Source organism: Etheostoma spectabile, chromosome 5 (assembly GCF_008692095.1).
Source record: "Etheostoma spectabile isolate EspeVRDwgs_2016 chromosome 5, UIUC_Espe_1.0, whole genome shotgun sequence".
Classification (NCBI taxonomy): Eukaryota; Metazoa; Chordata; class Actinopteri; order Perciformes; family Percidae; genus Etheostoma; species Etheostoma spectabile.
This window is the reverse complement of record NC_045737.1, coordinates 23,444,154-23,460,363: the sequence shown is the minus strand read 5'-3', so window position 1 is coordinate 23,460,363 and position 16,210 is coordinate 23,444,154. Positions and strand designations below refer to the sequence as shown.

Sequence of the window (16,210 nt, the reverse complement as noted above, 5' to 3'; positions counted from 1 at the left end):
AGATGCCAAGATTGTCAGCTTGATTTTTACCATCTTTCTTTGTGTGCTTTTTATACCACCTTTGTCCTAATTTGGTTACCATGTGTACAGGCGGGATGCCGCCTACTCCTCAAGCGGTCCAGATTGCAGGACAGAAGCAGAACCAGCAACAGTATGACCCATCCAAAGGACCTCCAGTGCAGAATGCAGCCAGCTTGCACACCCCTCCTCCCCAGCTGCCAGGCAGGTTACCCCAAGGTGCCCTTCCTATGGCAGGCCTGTCCATGACACACTCTCAGCAGGCTCAGTTGGTGGAGAACACAGTTCAGTCTGTTGGTCAGCTCCAGGCACAGGTGAAGGTGCAGGCAGGTGGGCCTGTCCTGGCCACAGTAAACCCACACACACAGCTCCAGGCCCAACTGCAGCAGCAGTTGCAGCCGGGCCTTCATCTCCAGTTGCAGCCCCAGCCGCAACAATCCCAGGCCATAATGCCGTCAGGACAAGTGGTCAGTCTGCCTTAAACCATACAAATTAAATTTTCAAGTATGTTTTTGTTAGTGAGACTGCAAATTGTCCTATTAAGAAATTGTTTTCTCCCTTTTATTATAGACGGTGGCACTTGCTCGCCCTGGTACAGATTCAAACCTGCCAGTTCAGAGGATTATGACCAACTCAATATCCATGGCCTCCATATCTCCTGCTCCCAATTCTGTTCCAACCCCCCATACTGCGAGTCCGCTCCGCCCCCTTGGCCTCAACATCAACCCAAGCACCCAATCCAAACTGACTGGCACCAATGGCATATCCACAGTCAAAATTGGGGGCTTTGGTCAAAGTGCGACCATGCAGTCCTCACAGGAGTGTTCTCAAGATAAGCAAGTTGAGCAGGCCAAACTGGTGAGTTCTTTTAGCACAGTGGTTCCCATAAGTTTCTGCCTGGCCTCCCTCTATCTGCACTTATTGCTAGTAGTTTTTTTCATGTTTTTTTCTGTGTGTTTCCCATGCCAATAAAGCCCCTTTGAGTTAAATTGAGATAATGTTTCTCTGTGAAGGGGTGAGAGAAAAAGAGGTAGAAATGCGCAACAATCTACAGTTTTTCCGCAAAGGTCAAGAGCCACAATGCGATTTGACTGAGAGATTGGCAGTCTGCTCCATGATCGAATTGTGGTCACCGCTACATATTTTCTTGATTTTGTTTTGGTAGTTGTGGTGTTTGGTGTAGCTTTATTGTCTGCTTAAGAGATGATGAAGTTGTTTTCACAGTATGTATAATTTGAACTTCTGTTTGTTGTAACACTTTCTATTTCCCAGGAGAGTCAAGTGCATCAGCGCATCTCTGAGCTAAGGAAGGAGGGCCAGTGGTCAGCCAGTAGGCTCCCCAAGCTTGTGGAAGCTTCACGTCCAAAGTCCCACTGGGACTACCTCCTGGAGGAAATGCAGTGGATGGCAGCTGACTTTGCCCAAGAGAGGAGATGGAAAGAAGCTGCTGCTAAGAAGGTATTGGCAGGCATTTAATGAGAAATGACACATCATCACAACAAAAGAAGGAGTCACCGCAGAACCTTTTGTCTTGTTGAAAGCCAAACTTTCTCAATGTGTCTCCACTACAGCTTGTTCGCACATGTGCCCGTTACCATCAAGAGCAGAAGAAAAGTGAAGAGAGGTCAAAGAAAGAAAGAGAAATTCATCTTCGTCACATTGCCAGCACAATTGCCCGAGAAGTGGAATTCTTCTGGTCAAACATTGAGCAGGTATGTTTATTCATTTATATATTTATATTTCCTAATTGTGAAACATTCTCATAATTTATGAATTATAAGAGTGTTTTTTCCAGTCTTAATCAGTTTTTCTTCTGTCAGGTTGTGGAAATCAAACTCCAGTTTGAAATTTATGAGAAGAGGCTAAAAGCACTCGGCTTACAAAAAGCGTCAGCCAAAGGTAGGTCCTACTGAGCAATTACCATAAATAAAATACAATACATATGCTCTATATCATGAGCTTTTACTTTCCCACCCATTGGTTTCCGGTTCAAAGCTAAACTGTACTGACCTATCTTGCCTGTAACTACATTTTTTTGTAATGCACTTAAATTACTTGTGTTACAGTACCTTGTCATTCAGCAGGAGTTAAAGCTGATAAAGAGGTAGGTGCTGCTCTGACAATAATGAATAACAATGCAAGTGCACCTATTGCATCTAATTTATACACATTCTTCATATATATGTATGTTTTCTTTTTAAAGGAAAATGCGACTTCAACTAAAAAAAGAAAATCAAGTTCATCCTTGGTTGTTGAACGTGGTATGTGTCAAACTATCAAAGAAAAGATAATTACATGGATGTTTAAAGAGTTTTAACAGTTGCCTTTAGTCTGCAGGATTATTTGCAACTTTTTATTATTTGTCTTTATTTTTGTCCCAGATGAAGAGAGCACCATAGAGGAACAGGAGGCCATGGAGGGGGAAGCAGACCACAAAGCAGAGTTGGTTGACCTGGCCAAAGATGGTACTTCTTTATTTAACTTCTTTGTCTATGTGAAGAGTTGGGGTACCTGGGCTACACAGCATACTGATGCTATACTGCTGGAAGTAGTTTTACCAACACAGACGTTTTGGAAAAAGTAACCTTATCTGAACAGAAAATTGCTGTGTATGGACTGAAATTGTGTTACTAATGTAACGTAATAATTATGTCACACATGCTTGTTAACAAATTTGCTATACACTACTGGTGCCCATAATGGTGAGTTAAACACAAATTTGGTATTTATACTGTGGAAATGTTCTTGAGCAATGTATCATTTTCACATTACAAACTAAAAGAAATTACACTTTTTTCCCTTAAGTTGACCATACAAGTACCAGTATTACTTGTCTCTGTTTTTGTAATGCTTACTCAGATGCTTTTGTATTTGGTTTTCAGCTGAGATGCCTCTTGATGCTTTGAGGAATCAGTATGCTGGTGCCTACATGGACAGCTTTGAGTGGCCTCAGCCTAGTCCTCATAGTGATGAGGATGGCATGGAAGAGACTGAAGGTGCCTTTTGTAATTTAAAGATTAAATTGTCATTTTCATCCTTATACCCATTTTAGCTAATGGTTGTGAAGGATGTGATGGGTGAAACAGTTGATATTCTTGAATTTCCAGAAACGGAGTGTCCTGCAGGCAGTCCACCTGAGGCAGTGTTAATTGATTCCCTACTTAGTGTGGACCAGTACCGAGGTGCTGATAAAGCCACTTCCTCCGACTCTGATAGAAAGCCTGCCAGAGACATAGCGGAAGTGGCTGCTGCAACAGAGCTCATCCTTCCCAAGGGCAGCTTCAGGACCACTTCCTCAGTAAGACAAAAAATCATGCACAAACACACAAAAGAAAAATATGCATTTTATTATTTTTTTCACTGGTCTTTTATTTCACTAGACCCGCAACACAGCTCCTTTTCTACTGCATGGGTCGCTGCGAGAGTATCAGCAAATTGGTGTGGACTGGCTGGTAAACCTTCACAAGAAACACCTCAATGGCATCCTTGCCGATGAGACGGGCCTCGGCAAGACTGTGCAGACTGTGGCTTACATGGCCCAATTAGCTGGCCAGGAGGGTATGCCTCTGTTATACACAATGTTACACACGAAGAGTGAATATTGTTTTTATTTGTCTGTTTTTTATTGTTACTTGATTCCCTACTCAGTGTTTATTTTAAGTGAATTTCACAAAGATGTTGTCATTTTTTTTGTCCACAGGCATCTGGGGACCCCACCTTATAGTAGTAAGGACGTGCAAGTTGCTAAATTGGGAGGTGGAGTTTAAGCGCTGGTGTCCTGGCCTTAAGATCCTTGTGTACCTTGGCAACAGAAGGGACCGCAGATCTAAGAGAATGGTAATCAAACAACAAATATTGTCAACATAAAAGGCCTTTTTTTCTTTTTCTTTTCAATGAACGTTAATGTGATAAAAATGTATCTGATATCTACAGTGGTGGGGGGACGCCAACAGCTTCCATGTATGTGTGACATCCTACAAGCTGCTGATGAAAGACCAGAGTCATTTTCTGAGGAGAAGGTGGAGGCACCTTGTCCTAGATGAGGTGCAGCTCATCAAAAACATGACTCAGAAACACTGGGAAACAATCTTTGCTCTCAGAAGGTGAGCAGTGTTATGAACATGATTATAATTTCAGTTTCTCAAAAATCAGGGTTATAATCTTTCAGGTTTGTTTATTCATTTTTAATCTGTAATGTGAATCAGGGTTAACAAGCTTTTTTTGTTTTCCTGATGATCACAGAGCTAAGAGCTGTTAGGGAGTGACAGATATCCTTGTGTGTATTTCCATGTCTGATATTTTTGTCTTTCTTTGTGAAATAGTTTTTAATATTCTGCCAGATGGTTTTTAACAAGGTTCAGTTGACTGAGTAAATGAGACATTTTTTGCGCCTCTTGCAGTGAGCAGAGGATTCTCCTCATCAACACTCCTCTGCAAAATACTCTAAAGGAGTTGTGGACTATGATACACTTCCTTTTGCCAGGAATCACCAGGTCATACTCTGACTTCCCTGTTAAGGCAGGCACAGACCAGAACCAGGACTACTGCCACAAACTGGTCATCCGTTTGCACAGGGTGAGTATAGCACCTGCAAATTCCTCTGCCTAATAAACTGTGCCACATGAAAAATTATGGATTTTGTCTCACCTTCAATCCTTGCAACTTACATATGAAATGTTCTTACTCCTAACTGTAGATGATCCAGCCTTTCATTCTGAGGCGCTCCAAAAGGGATGTGGAGAAACAGCTGCCCAAGAAGTATGAGCATATCCTAAAGTGCCGTCTCTCCACCAGACAGAAGAGCCTTTATGAGGATATCCTCACTCGACCAGGGTGAGATATTTTCTCCACTAGGATAGTTATATTGTGATATCAGTGTAAGGTTTTCCCTGGCGCAGAGAGTAATACTTGACCTTACTATGGATGATTAGTGCTTTACAACTACTTGAAGACATGCTAAAAATAGAATCCACACATTGTACTGTAAATCAGAGGATTTATAAATGAATCACAGTTTTTTTCTTGAACAAATTTAAAATATATGTATATGTACACATACATACATACATACATACATACATACATACATACATACATACAGTATATACATACACACTTACAAAAAAATGTGAATACACAAACTGTTTATTTGTGAAAAAGGTGAAAGATACATTTAATATTGGTTGCTTTTATTTTTTTCATTTTTTACATAATCATGTCTTCTGTCTTGGTGTGCTCCCCTAGAGCTCAGGAGGCGTTGAAGACAGGTCATTTTGTCAGCGTACTTCAGGTCTTGATGCAGTTGCAGCGAGTGTGTAACCACCCTGAGCTGGTGGCACCCAGAGAGACCAGCAGCTCCTACGTCTGCTCCTCTTTGCAATACAACGTCCCATCACTTGTGCTGGGAGCTCTTCAGAATGCCTCAAGCAAGGTATACACTTGTTCTTTGCATTGCTGGTGTGCACCAAGATGTTTGCTAGCCCTGTGACATTGTGAAACATATACCATGGTTTATTGGTATCACTGGACAGACAAAGTGAGCTGTATTAAAACATGACTTTGGGCTCTGGCAACTTGTGATTGCCATTTGTCATTACAGTTGATCTCATTTCATTTATCTAATAATGCATAAAACATGTAATCATTGGTTTGTTGTTTAAGAACCTGCCTGTCTATCTTTTTTAATGTTACGTTAGTCCTTCTTCTTGGTTTTTGAAACTTGCATATGTTGAATTTGTAAAAAACATATCTATCTATCTATCTATCTATCTATCTATCTATCTATCTATCTATCTATCTATCTCCATTGATCTGCTTCTGCTCTTATCTTTTATCTCATTATTCTCTTAGATCGCAAATATGTCCATATTTGATCTGATCAATAACGAGAACAGACTGACTCGGTATCAGACTGAAGAGGCAGTACCTAAACTAAAGATCACTCAGCAGCTCATAGAGGAGATCCACAATGCCCCAGAACCAGCGCCACGACCCAAGCCATGTCCAATAAAACCTATGAGGTCAGCAATAAAATCTCCAAGTAACTTGACATGGTTGATTGGGAGATCTGTGGACATTTTCAAATTGCTCTGAAATGTAAATCTAATATTGTAATTTTTATATTCTGGCATCAAAACAATGATCATTTATTTTTTTTGACTAGGTTGTTCCAGCCAGTGCAGTATGGCACAAAGCCTGAAGGTCGCCTGACTGCCATCACAAGTACAGCAGGCCAACGTTCTCTAACAAGCTCTCCCGCTACTAGCACCTCCGTTTCTACCACCCACCAGTCAGCCCAGGCCAGGGGAAAATCCCCTGTCACCACTGCAACTACTACAGCCACTTCTCATGGTAGGACCATTTTAGGAGTAGTACTCTGTGAAGGACAGGACATTTTTGTTTTTACATTGGGTAAAGAATTCCAGATTGTGTCTTCTAACATAAAACTGTAAAAGACAAACTGAACAACCCATAGCTGTTTTGCTGGTGCCTTAACTAGTGTTTAATGTGCTCATACTAGTTAGCTTACACTAGTTACTTTGTGTTAGATATTGTGTTATACTTCACTGTTGGATTTAAAATAACTTGATTTACTTTTTCATGCTTAAAAAAATCCAAGCTGTGCCCATACTGGCATTTTTTATTCCTATTGTTTGCAGCACATTTTTAAAACATACACAGTGTGTTCATACTCATGCACAGCTCTGCAAATTTTAAAGATCGGGTTCTCCTTCTACAACTCTATGGAGAGGTTTGGGACACCCTCACTGGCATGTCCAGAAGTTTTATTTGTTTTAGATTTATACTTGTCAGTATAAACTGTCAGTTGCCGACCTGTTCAGATTTAGCAACTTTTTAGACCCTAATTTATTTCAAAAAAGCCACTAGCAACAAATTTGGCGACTTTAGACCATTAGGGGAAAGAAGAGATATATTAATTGTAATTCATTTTCATTCATGCTGCTCAGTGAAATCACAGTCCACGGCTCTTCTGCCAATGGCACAGGGTCTCTCTCCCTAATCCCTTTAGCCATGAGCAGCAGGCAGTTATCCGACACGGCCACTAAGCTTATGCAAATGACACGCATTGACGTCACCAATGAGCAATGCAAATGAGCGTATGACGTCATCTAGTGACTTTTTTAGTGTTTTGGAGCTAATCCTAACTACTTTAATTGGAAAAAAAATTGGCCACACTGGCAGCAATTATAGTAAATCTTACAGATGAAGAGCTGCAGGCAAAAGGAACTTACTGCAGTTTAGATGATTTTAGGCTACCACTGAATAAACCTACAGATTGAACTTATGCTCTAGAGATACACAATTACTGTCTCATCAACTTTGTCCATTGTCAGTTAATAGATTTTTGATCAATCAAATTGTAAACAGGGACTAATCTGTCCGTTAATAATCAATAACAGCTCTAATCCTGCTTGCTTTCTTGGCCCGTTACTGCATAGTGATTTAAATAGAGGAAATTGTTTGATCGTATGGATGATTTGACTAAATATTGGGTTACTCCTAACATGTAGTTCCATACCCCATTGCCTTGTGCTTCACAGCGGTTGGAACAGCTACTCAGAGAGCCCAGACTACACCTCCTGTCAGCAGCAGCAGCAGCAACACTGCCGCCACCCCTGTAGCCTCCTCGGGGAACAGTGGCATTGGACAGCATGTGTTGGGGGCTTCCTCTGTGGCTTTGGGCCAGACCTTAGCTGGCACAGTTGTGGGCTCTATAGCTCCCATCAGTCAGCCAGCATTAGCACAGGTCCCCAGGCCAGGTCTAGCCCCCAGCCATGCTATCCAGCCCAGCTTACTGTCCCAGAGGCTGGTTCTTACATCTCAGGCCCAGGCACGGTTGCCTAGTAAGTGGCCTCCCCTTCCTCTTAGCGTTTCCCCCCCACCTCTGGCACATCAGTATGGGCTGCTTACACTGAGGCCTTTACTTGGGGCACTGCTGATATGTGTTCAGTCTTCACTAATCCAGAGAAATGGCTTTGTATATAGACTCAAACTTGCAACACTGGTGGTGCAGCAATTTTGGTCATGGTAGAGATGCCATGTTTCAATAGTTGATACAACTTGTGATAATAAAATAAAGCTCCCCATAAGATTGGAGCTGTAGCCATATCAGCAGCATCTCCACAGCCTCAGCATTCTCCAATTTCTGTCTCGAAACCTGCATGTACACTACAATGACCCACTTATGTTATACCACACATCACTAAACTAATTTACTTAATTATTATGTCCTCCCCCTCCTTTTAATATTTTTTTCCCTCCCAGTTTACTAATATTCTTTTGTCTCTTGCATCAGCCCAGCTGCAGGAAGAAATCCCAAAGCTTTGGTTGTTTTGTTTTATTTCTTTGCTGTTATGATTGCACTCTGATGTTGAGCGTCACTGCAAAGCATGTGGAAATGGTCCCACAAATTGTCAACCCTTTCCACCTCAAATGTGAACAGAGAAAACTTTTTAGGAACAATGCACACTATTCAGATATATAAAAAGGAAAACTGTTTTTTGAAAATTATCTTATTGGTTTTCTTGTTTCAAAAGTACCAACTTTGTGTTTTCTTGTGAACTAAGGTTGCTAAAACCCTTTAAATTAAGGTGTGGGTATTGTCACTGATTTCCTGAATCAATTTGATTTCAATTTACAAGGTCCCAATTTTCGATTTAATAACATTTTGATTAGGGATATTTCAGTTGCAAAACCAATTTTGCTTGGATATGAAAGATATTCTACATTTGAACAAGGTTCCCTCTAACCTGGTGCATTATTAAAAGTATTATGTTCACATTAAGAATTGACCCTAATGTAGTTCCATTAATGTACTTTGTAATTAACATAAACACTCGACAGCAGTCAACACAATGAAGTGCAACTTTACAGACTCTACACTACATTATTGAGTGACATCTCATTCAGATATAATGATATATTTCACAATGGTCATTCCAGTTTTTTCCCTCGCCAAAATGTTGACTACCTTTGGACCCTTGCCGACAAGCTAACATGACATAGTTGGTACCAATGTATTCATTAGGTCTTCTTGTTTCATATAATACAGACAGAGATTGATCTTGGATTTTTTTTAATTAGTATTGGATCATTCAATTTCTTTCTTTTTTTTTAAACCGGCCCTAATGCAATTCTTGAACACTTTTTACTTTCCATTGTTGGCCAGTTGGTGCATTTTGTAATAATTTGTGAGCATATATCAGTGATTAAGAACTTGACTTAATGATTCATGCACTCTGAGGCAATGTTCACACTTGGTGTCTTTTTTTTAAGCTGCCAGCGCCTGTTTTAGATTTTAATCCTATGGAGTAAACCGTGTTTTCAAAAAAGTCCTGAACCGCCAACGTTTTTTCCGCAGCTAAGAGCGTCTTTTTGAAGTAAAAAAGAAAAGAAAAAAAGGCCTATGTCAAGTGCTTTCTTGACAGCTGACCAAAGGAAGGTGAAGTAGCAAGACTTGTAGTTTCTATAACACCAAGAAACAACGGAGAAGGTGCAACTAGATTGACTTGTGCTAATGTCAGAGTACCACTCCATCTCTCTGTTTGTTCGGTAGCTCGCTCTCCAGCTTTGTTTTATCTAGCACCGCTACTGTAGCAGTAGCTGTTGTTATAGCAACAAAAGACGCTCTGGGCTGCCTTTTGTTTGTTTTATTTGAAAGTGCCCTAGTCAACTTTTTCTTGTCAAAAAAGACTAAGAATTGTGATCATGGCCTTATATCCTGTGCCCACTAATTATCAATGCGTGCCTTATAAATACTTTATACAGTTTATAACCTGTGTGTGTGAATCAACATAATCTACAGAAACAATCTATTAAGAGATGCCAAAAATATCCCAAAGTATGTCCAAAATAAATATAAACTATTCCATTTGTCCACAGCCTGGGACACTTTTCCGGGTGCAGTTTTCACTGTCAGTTGTTGCCACCAATATTACTAATTTTTGCACACATTTTGTCAAATACATTTTCTGTGATATCTGCTGGGCTCAATAAATATTCTTAAATGTCATAAACATAAACATTTCAGTTTATCTCTAATATCTTTGAGTTAATCTTTGACTTTTTAATGGCTTAAAATAATTGTTGCTTAAAATTGGCATGGTACTGATGAATACACTGCCAGTCAGAGGTTTTCTTACACTTTACTTGACAAGATATCATTGTTTGACACCAATCCCTAAGTATATTTCTTTGAAAAAGGATCAAGTGCAGTGCTTTAAGTGTATGTTTCAAGTTCTCTGTCTCACCTGAGGATTGCCCTTACAGACATTTTCTTTCCCCTTCAGGGTTTGTAAAAGTAGGAGCTGCTATGGTTCCGTCGTGGAGGACGGCTGTACTCGTTCCACTAATTAATCCACCCTGGTTCTGCATGTCTTGTCTCCTTTTCACCCTTTAACTAACTGATGCAGAGTATATTGTTTCTTAAAATGTCCGACATTTCAGCTGACTTTATAATGCTGTCTTTGATTTATTGTTGTCTACTCTTCTTTTCCATTGAAGGTGGAGATGTGGTGAAGATTGCCCAGCTGGCCAACATTGCAGGCAGTCAGAATCGTATCTCCCAGCCAGAGACTCCTGTCACTCTGCAGTTTCAGGGTAACAAGTTCACTTTGTCCCCCAGCCAGCTTCGCCAGCTCACCACCGGACAGCCCCTGCAGCTCCAAGGTACACTCGGTAATGTACATCCGATTGTCACACTTCTATCCCAACATAAGTCTTCCATTTGTGTCCTTTTGACGTTTAGACCTTTATATCAAACTATGTATGCTTATTCTACTTGTCTGCAAGTTCTCAAGACATTGGAGGCGTCCTGGTGGTCTAGTACTTGAGACACATACCATATACAGTGGCTTGAGAAAGTTTACACATCCAGGCTAAAGTTGATTAAAAACAGGAATAAAAAACAGCTTTCGGAAATGGATCTTAATGCATGAAGTAAAAAAGAATTAGGAAAATCCAACTTTTTTAAGGATACCAGTTTTCTTTGTGAATGAGTAATGTATTGTAAATTAATAAATATTCTTCCTCAAAATGCAGGGGGCATAAGTATACACACCCCTGTGTTAAATTCCCATAGAGGCAGGCACATTATTATTTTTAAAGGCCAGTTATTTCATTGATCCAGGATACTATGCATCCTGATAAAGATCCTTTGGCCTTTGGAATTAAATTTTTTTATTCCTCTTTTTAATTAACTTTAGCATGGGTGTGTAAACTTTCTCAATCCACTGTAATTGCAACTTCCCTGGTTTGATTCTGGCAGAGGATTTTTGTCTATGCCATCCTCCTCTCCCTGTGATTCCTGTCTTTTTCTTATCAGCTGTCAGTAAAAGCTAAATACCAAAAAGCTGTTATGTCTTGATTACAGTTAAAGATAAACATCTTGTCCTAAAGTCCATTTGGAATAAAATAAAATTGCCTGCTACAGCATACATATCTTACATTACATGTCATTTAGCTTTTATCCAAAGTGACTTCTAATTTAGTGCTTTCAACAATGAAGGTACAAACTCTGAACAGCGAGAATCAGATGCAAGCACATTAGCTTCAAATACTACAAGCCAAACTACAAAGAGTTTAATTATCTCACTGTAAATCCCCTGTGCTGTGTAGTTCTTCAGGGAGAACATTTTATTTTGGGGTTTCATGATGGTACACTCATTGCATTGAATACCATTAGGCGTTTGTCTAGGAAGGTTTTATCATGGGTAGAGTAGTCAAACTAAGCCAGAGAGCAGCCAACTACACAACACAAGACAACAACAACCCACATTAGCTTTGATCCTAAAGTCTCTTTATCTAACTTACACACATGAACGCACATCTTGTTCTGCACCTTAGCTTGTTAAATAAGCCACCAAACATTCACTCTCGAAAACTGCACTGCTAAAATCAGTTTAAAGACTAGATGTCTAATTAACTGCTTAGCTGTAACACACTAAACAGCATGTGAATTTACTTGCAAATGTCACTTCAGTCTGTTTAGTTTTTGGTGTGGTAATTACTCTTTAATACTACTAACACCACGCTGTCTGCCAATGACATGTAGGCTACAGCTCAATGACTTTGATTTCAGTTGGACTTGATACGCCAGTAGTTTTGATCGTTTTGCAATTTCCTTGATGCACTTGTTGTTTAATGCAAACCTCAGTTCTGATAGCGTCAAAGTTGTTTTATTTTTCACATTTATTTGAATGGCCAAGTGGGTCTTAACTGCCACACTATCTAGTGTTGGGTTGTTTTTTTTTAAGGTGTCTCTTATATTTGTTGCTTAATGTGTGTCATGGATTTAGGCAACATCCTGCAGATTGTGTCAGCTCCAGGGCAGCAGATCATCAGGCCCCAAGGATCCATGGTAATGCAAACAATGCCACAAGCTGTCCCTGCCACCAACGCCTCGGCTACACCTGGCACACCTCATCCTACCCTGACAACAGCCCAACAAGGTAACTCACTCACAGTGACGATAATACATTATTATAAACTCTCTCTTATTATCTTGTTATTTCTTAATCACTTATTTTGTAATATCATCTAGTACCAATATTATAATAATGTTCTAAGCTAATACAGTCTCATTCGCAATAGCACAGCTTTTCTAAATTGATAGAATTGATTCTTCTATTGATGTGTATTTCTTTTTAAGCATTGGGTGTAACTACAAATGCCACATCAGCCCCCAAGCTCACTACTGCATCTCATACAGGTTCTCAGGTCAGTGCATCACTTTTAAGCCAAGCCATGTTCAATGTCCGGTTTCGCTTTTTTAATAATCTGAAGTCAAAGTATTATATTTTGAGTGAAAATAAATAATAGTGGTTCCTTGTACCATATCTCACTGTAATGTTCAGGTGTCTTCAGAAGAAAAGACTCAGCAGCTGAAGGAGCATTTGAGCCGCTTGTTTGAAGCAAACGAGCGCCGCTGTGGCCGCAGAGTGTTGTATGGTTCAGACTTGCTGCAGGCTTGCACTTTGAGCACAGAGCCTGGTCACTCTGCCCTGACTGCTGGAGGCTGGAGGTGGGTGGGCAGAGAGAGCTGCCTCAGGGCCCAGAGAACCTGCGTGGCTACCACCTCCACACTGCAGTCCACTCTGCTTTCTGTGGAGGACCGCCTGGATGCTGCCAACAGTCTTATCAAGAGGTAGTTCAGCTCAGTATTGAAACCTCCTTTAGTCTATATTGCACATGTTGTTTGAAACCAAATACATAAATAAATATCCAAATAATAATCTGATTCATTATTGTCATGTTTTAGGCTGGTATGTGTGATGCCTCCAGCTGTAGCCCCACCTCCTCACCTGTATGCAGCCAATCCCCCGGTTCCCTACAGCCTTGAGCAGAAGTCTCTTCATCGTCTGCTACAGAAGGCCTCTGCCCCCCACAGCGCTGACATCCACCAGTTGGCGCCCAGGCATCTTCTACGTTTTTCTGACCTGCAGCTAATGCAGATGGATTCAGGTTAGCACAGCACCTTTTTTGATAATGTTTTTTTTGCAGCAAGCTGAGACTGCAAAAATGTATGAACAAATACAAGTTAACTAACTAATATGTGTCACATGAAAGAAAAAACTATTGTCATCATTCTGCCTACACAGGGTGAATGTCTCATCCCACGTTTGGCTTAGAATAGATTTCTTCAAATCAAGAAAATACGCTATACAAATCCATCTTGTGTACACCGTAAATGTACAGTATTTAAATATAATTAAAAAGACCAATGTTAATATTGTAAAACCTGCTGAGATTACTAAGAAAAATGCACCTGTTGATTTGCGCACATTTTACTCTTTTTGGTTATGGTAACTATACAACTGAAATAAACTTCTCCGCAGCTGAGTTAAACCCTTGCTGAAACACCAAACATTTGACCTTGCTAATTGGAATAACCTTTGATATTTTCCTTTCCAAAGGTAAACTGGAAGCTCTTGCCATTCTGCTGCAGAAGCTTAGGTCAGACAGCCGCCGTGTCCTCATCTTTACACAGATGGTGAAGATGCTAGACATCCTGGAGGCCTTCCTAGATTACAGGCAACTCACTTATGTGCGGGTCGATGAAAGCTTCACTCCTGACGAACGACAGGTAAAGACATGAAGGTTACTTATTTTAGTAATTGAGTATTCTACCGATTATTACATTGATTAATTGGATAAGAAATACTTCTTCTTTATACTAAACTGCAATAGTAAATATACAAAAGAGAGGTTTCCTTTTTAGAAAAAGCTAAATTTGTATTGCCTAAATTGCATACAAAAACAGGGATAAATGCTAATATTTTTAAGCACTGCTCCTTATTTTCTTGACAGAAGTACATTTTTGGTGGCCCAAATGTAAATCTTTTTCAACCCCGTCCCCTTAACGCCTCTGGCTCTTTACACTGGATATGCAAGGGGGGGGGGAGAGTCTGATGACGTTATTCACATGCATATTACAAGAATTTGTCCAAAGTTTGTTTGATTCGTAGTAATCATCTATGCAGAAAAACAGTGAGTTGTACAAGGTTAGTTACATTGATTAAACAAAGCTTCGAGGCAAAGAATTTTGCATCTTGGATTTTTTGTAATCAAATTATTCGTGTTACTCAAATCGTTTTAGCCTTACAAAACTGTATATATGTTCTGTGTATTTCCTCCTTCATCCATGATCCAAGAAAGTGTTAATCATTGTCTTGCGTATTGGAAATCACAGTCTGGGCTAATGTGTTTACATCTTTTCTGTTTGCTGCAGGATACTTTTTCCAAGTGTACAATAAATAGTTTCTACTGCCTAAACTGTCAAAAACAATACTAAATGCATCTGTCCTGATTTGTCTTGAATCTATTTTCCATTATGTAATCCTTGCAGTCACATCACAATGTATGATAAAGATAAAACTTAAATAAGCCTGTGGGGAATTTAACTGTAGCATAACAATAAGGATAGGGGTAATGTACTGTTAATGTACAAGGAAAAGTCGAGGTTACATTGGAGGGGGTTAAAGGTATAAAGTTTGCTTCACACCACTTGGATAAGCAAAGAACATTAATGAAATAAGTGAGATTCTAAAAGTGTATTGTCAATAACTTGTTTCTCAGCCTTTTTACTAGTTTGTAAACATTCTGGGTGTTTTGTCCCTGCAGGAGAATATGAAGAAGTTTAACAGGAACAGGAATGTGTTCTGCAGCATCTTGACCAACCGCTGCTGCTCTGCAGTTGGGACTTTGTTTGATGCAGACACCATCATCTTTTATGACACGGATCTCAATCCAAGCGTGGATGCCCGCTGCCAGGAATGGTGTGACAAAATAGGACGCTCCAAGGATATACACATATACAGGTGATATTATGAGGGAATCTGTTTTCATTGTTTTTTATTTTATGTTCCGTAACACAAGACTGTAGACGTGCCCTTTTCCTCTTAAACATTAATTAATAGCTATTTACCTTTGTACCAATGTTTTGTTTTATATTTTGCACTCCAGACCACCATGTGTGGTCTAAAATTAAATAAGTAAATCTAAAAATTCTAAAATTTAAGGATTTTGGTGCTACTCCTGGTTATGTTTTGTGTGTTGCCCAGGTTGGAGAGTGGAAACTCCATTGAAGAGAAGCTGCTGAAGAATGGCACCAAGGACCTGATCAGAGAGGTGGCTGCCCAGGGTACTGACTACACCTTGGCTTTCCTTACACAAGTAAGATTAACTCACTGTGGGCTTGTCCTGGAGCTTCAGAAACTCAACACAACTCTACATTCATTCAAACCAAGACCCATTACTATTCTTCAATTATATAATAACTGACATTGTTTTCAGCGGACAATACAGGATCTGTTTGAGGTGGAGGCAGGCTCAGGGGAGAAGGTGGAGGAGTTTGTGGTTCTTCACCAGGAGCCATCAGCTTCTGAGGCCATCTCTCCCAGAGTTGCTAGACCCTACATCCAGGCTCTCCACAGCATAAACCTGGATGTCCTGCCAGCAAAGGAAGGAGAACAGCAGGGGGAGGAAGAGCTGGCAGGCAAGGAGTCAACAGAAGACAACCAGGAGTCAGAGATCCAAGCTCAAGAAGAGCCTGCTCAGAAAGAGGAGCTGAACGCAGTCATGGAACAGGTACCTTTTACTTTTTTCCATATATAATTTGGAAATTAGGGGAAGTGGAAAAGTATTTTTTTCATATATATATATATATATATAT

At 40.0% G+C, this 16,210-nt stretch overlaps 1 protein-coding gene and 1 long non-coding RNA gene across 8 annotated transcripts in view; one reads left to right on the top strand and one right to left on the bottom strand.

Moving 5' to 3' along the window:
* The window catches only part of ep400 (E1A binding protein p400), a 31,902-nt gene that overhangs the window by 5,330 nt on the left and 10,362 nt on the right, over window positions 1–16,210 (top strand). For 3 of the 7 annotated variants that reach the window (XM_032517270.1, XM_032517267.1, XM_032517269.1), the window contains 28 exons: window positions 91–485; window positions 589–876; window positions 1,291–1,476; window positions 1,590–1,730; window positions 1,839–1,917; window positions 2,085–2,122; window positions 2,222–2,279; window positions 2,400–2,483; window positions 2,901–3,014; window positions 3,126–3,316; window positions 3,399–3,576; window positions 3,719–3,855; window positions 3,952–4,121; window positions 4,419–4,593; window positions 4,715–4,851; window positions 5,263–5,449; window positions 5,869–6,038; window positions 6,182–6,369; window positions 7,581–7,883; window positions 10,543–10,716; window positions 12,336–12,488; window positions 12,689–12,756; window positions 12,894–13,183; window positions 13,298–13,500; window positions 13,953–14,122; window positions 15,160–15,356; window positions 15,600–15,711; window positions 15,832–16,125. In XM_032517270.1, the coding sequence (XP_032373161.1) occupies window positions 91–485; window positions 589–876; window positions 1,291–1,476; window positions 1,590–1,730; window positions 1,839–1,917; window positions 2,085–2,122; window positions 2,222–2,279; window positions 2,400–2,483; window positions 2,901–3,014; window positions 3,126–3,316; window positions 3,399–3,576; window positions 3,719–3,855; window positions 3,952–4,121; window positions 4,419–4,593; window positions 4,715–4,851; window positions 5,263–5,449; window positions 5,869–6,038; window positions 6,182–6,369; window positions 7,581–7,883; window positions 10,543–10,716; window positions 12,336–12,488; window positions 12,689–12,756; window positions 12,894–13,183; window positions 13,298–13,500; window positions 13,953–14,122; window positions 15,160–15,356; window positions 15,600–15,711; window positions 15,832–16,125 (4,880 nt within the window). The remainder of the gene's footprint in view (window positions 1–90; window positions 486–588; window positions 877–1,290; window positions 1,477–1,589; window positions 1,731–1,838; window positions 1,918–2,084; window positions 2,123–2,221; window positions 2,280–2,399; window positions 2,484–2,900; window positions 3,015–3,125; window positions 3,317–3,398; window positions 3,577–3,718; window positions 3,856–3,951; window positions 4,122–4,418; window positions 4,594–4,714; window positions 4,852–5,262; window positions 5,450–5,868; window positions 6,039–6,181; window positions 6,370–7,580; window positions 7,884–10,542; window positions 10,717–12,335; window positions 12,489–12,688; window positions 12,757–12,893; window positions 13,184–13,297; window positions 13,501–13,952; window positions 14,123–15,159; window positions 15,357–15,599; window positions 15,712–15,831; window positions 16,126–16,210) is intronic. The other 4 variants (XM_032517274.1, XM_032517268.1, XM_032517273.1 and 1 more) reach the window with 3 other exon arrangements.
* The window catches only part of LOC116690399 (uncharacterized), a 14,718-nt gene continuing 7,795 nt past the window's right edge, over window positions 9,288–16,210 (bottom strand). The window contains exons 2-3 of the long non-coding RNA XR_004332248.1: window positions 9,549–9,553; window positions 9,288–9,374 (exon numbers count right to left, since the gene is read on the bottom strand). This is a non-coding gene — a long non-coding RNA (uncharacterized LOC116690399). The remainder of the gene's footprint in view (window positions 9,375–9,548; window positions 9,554–16,210) is intronic.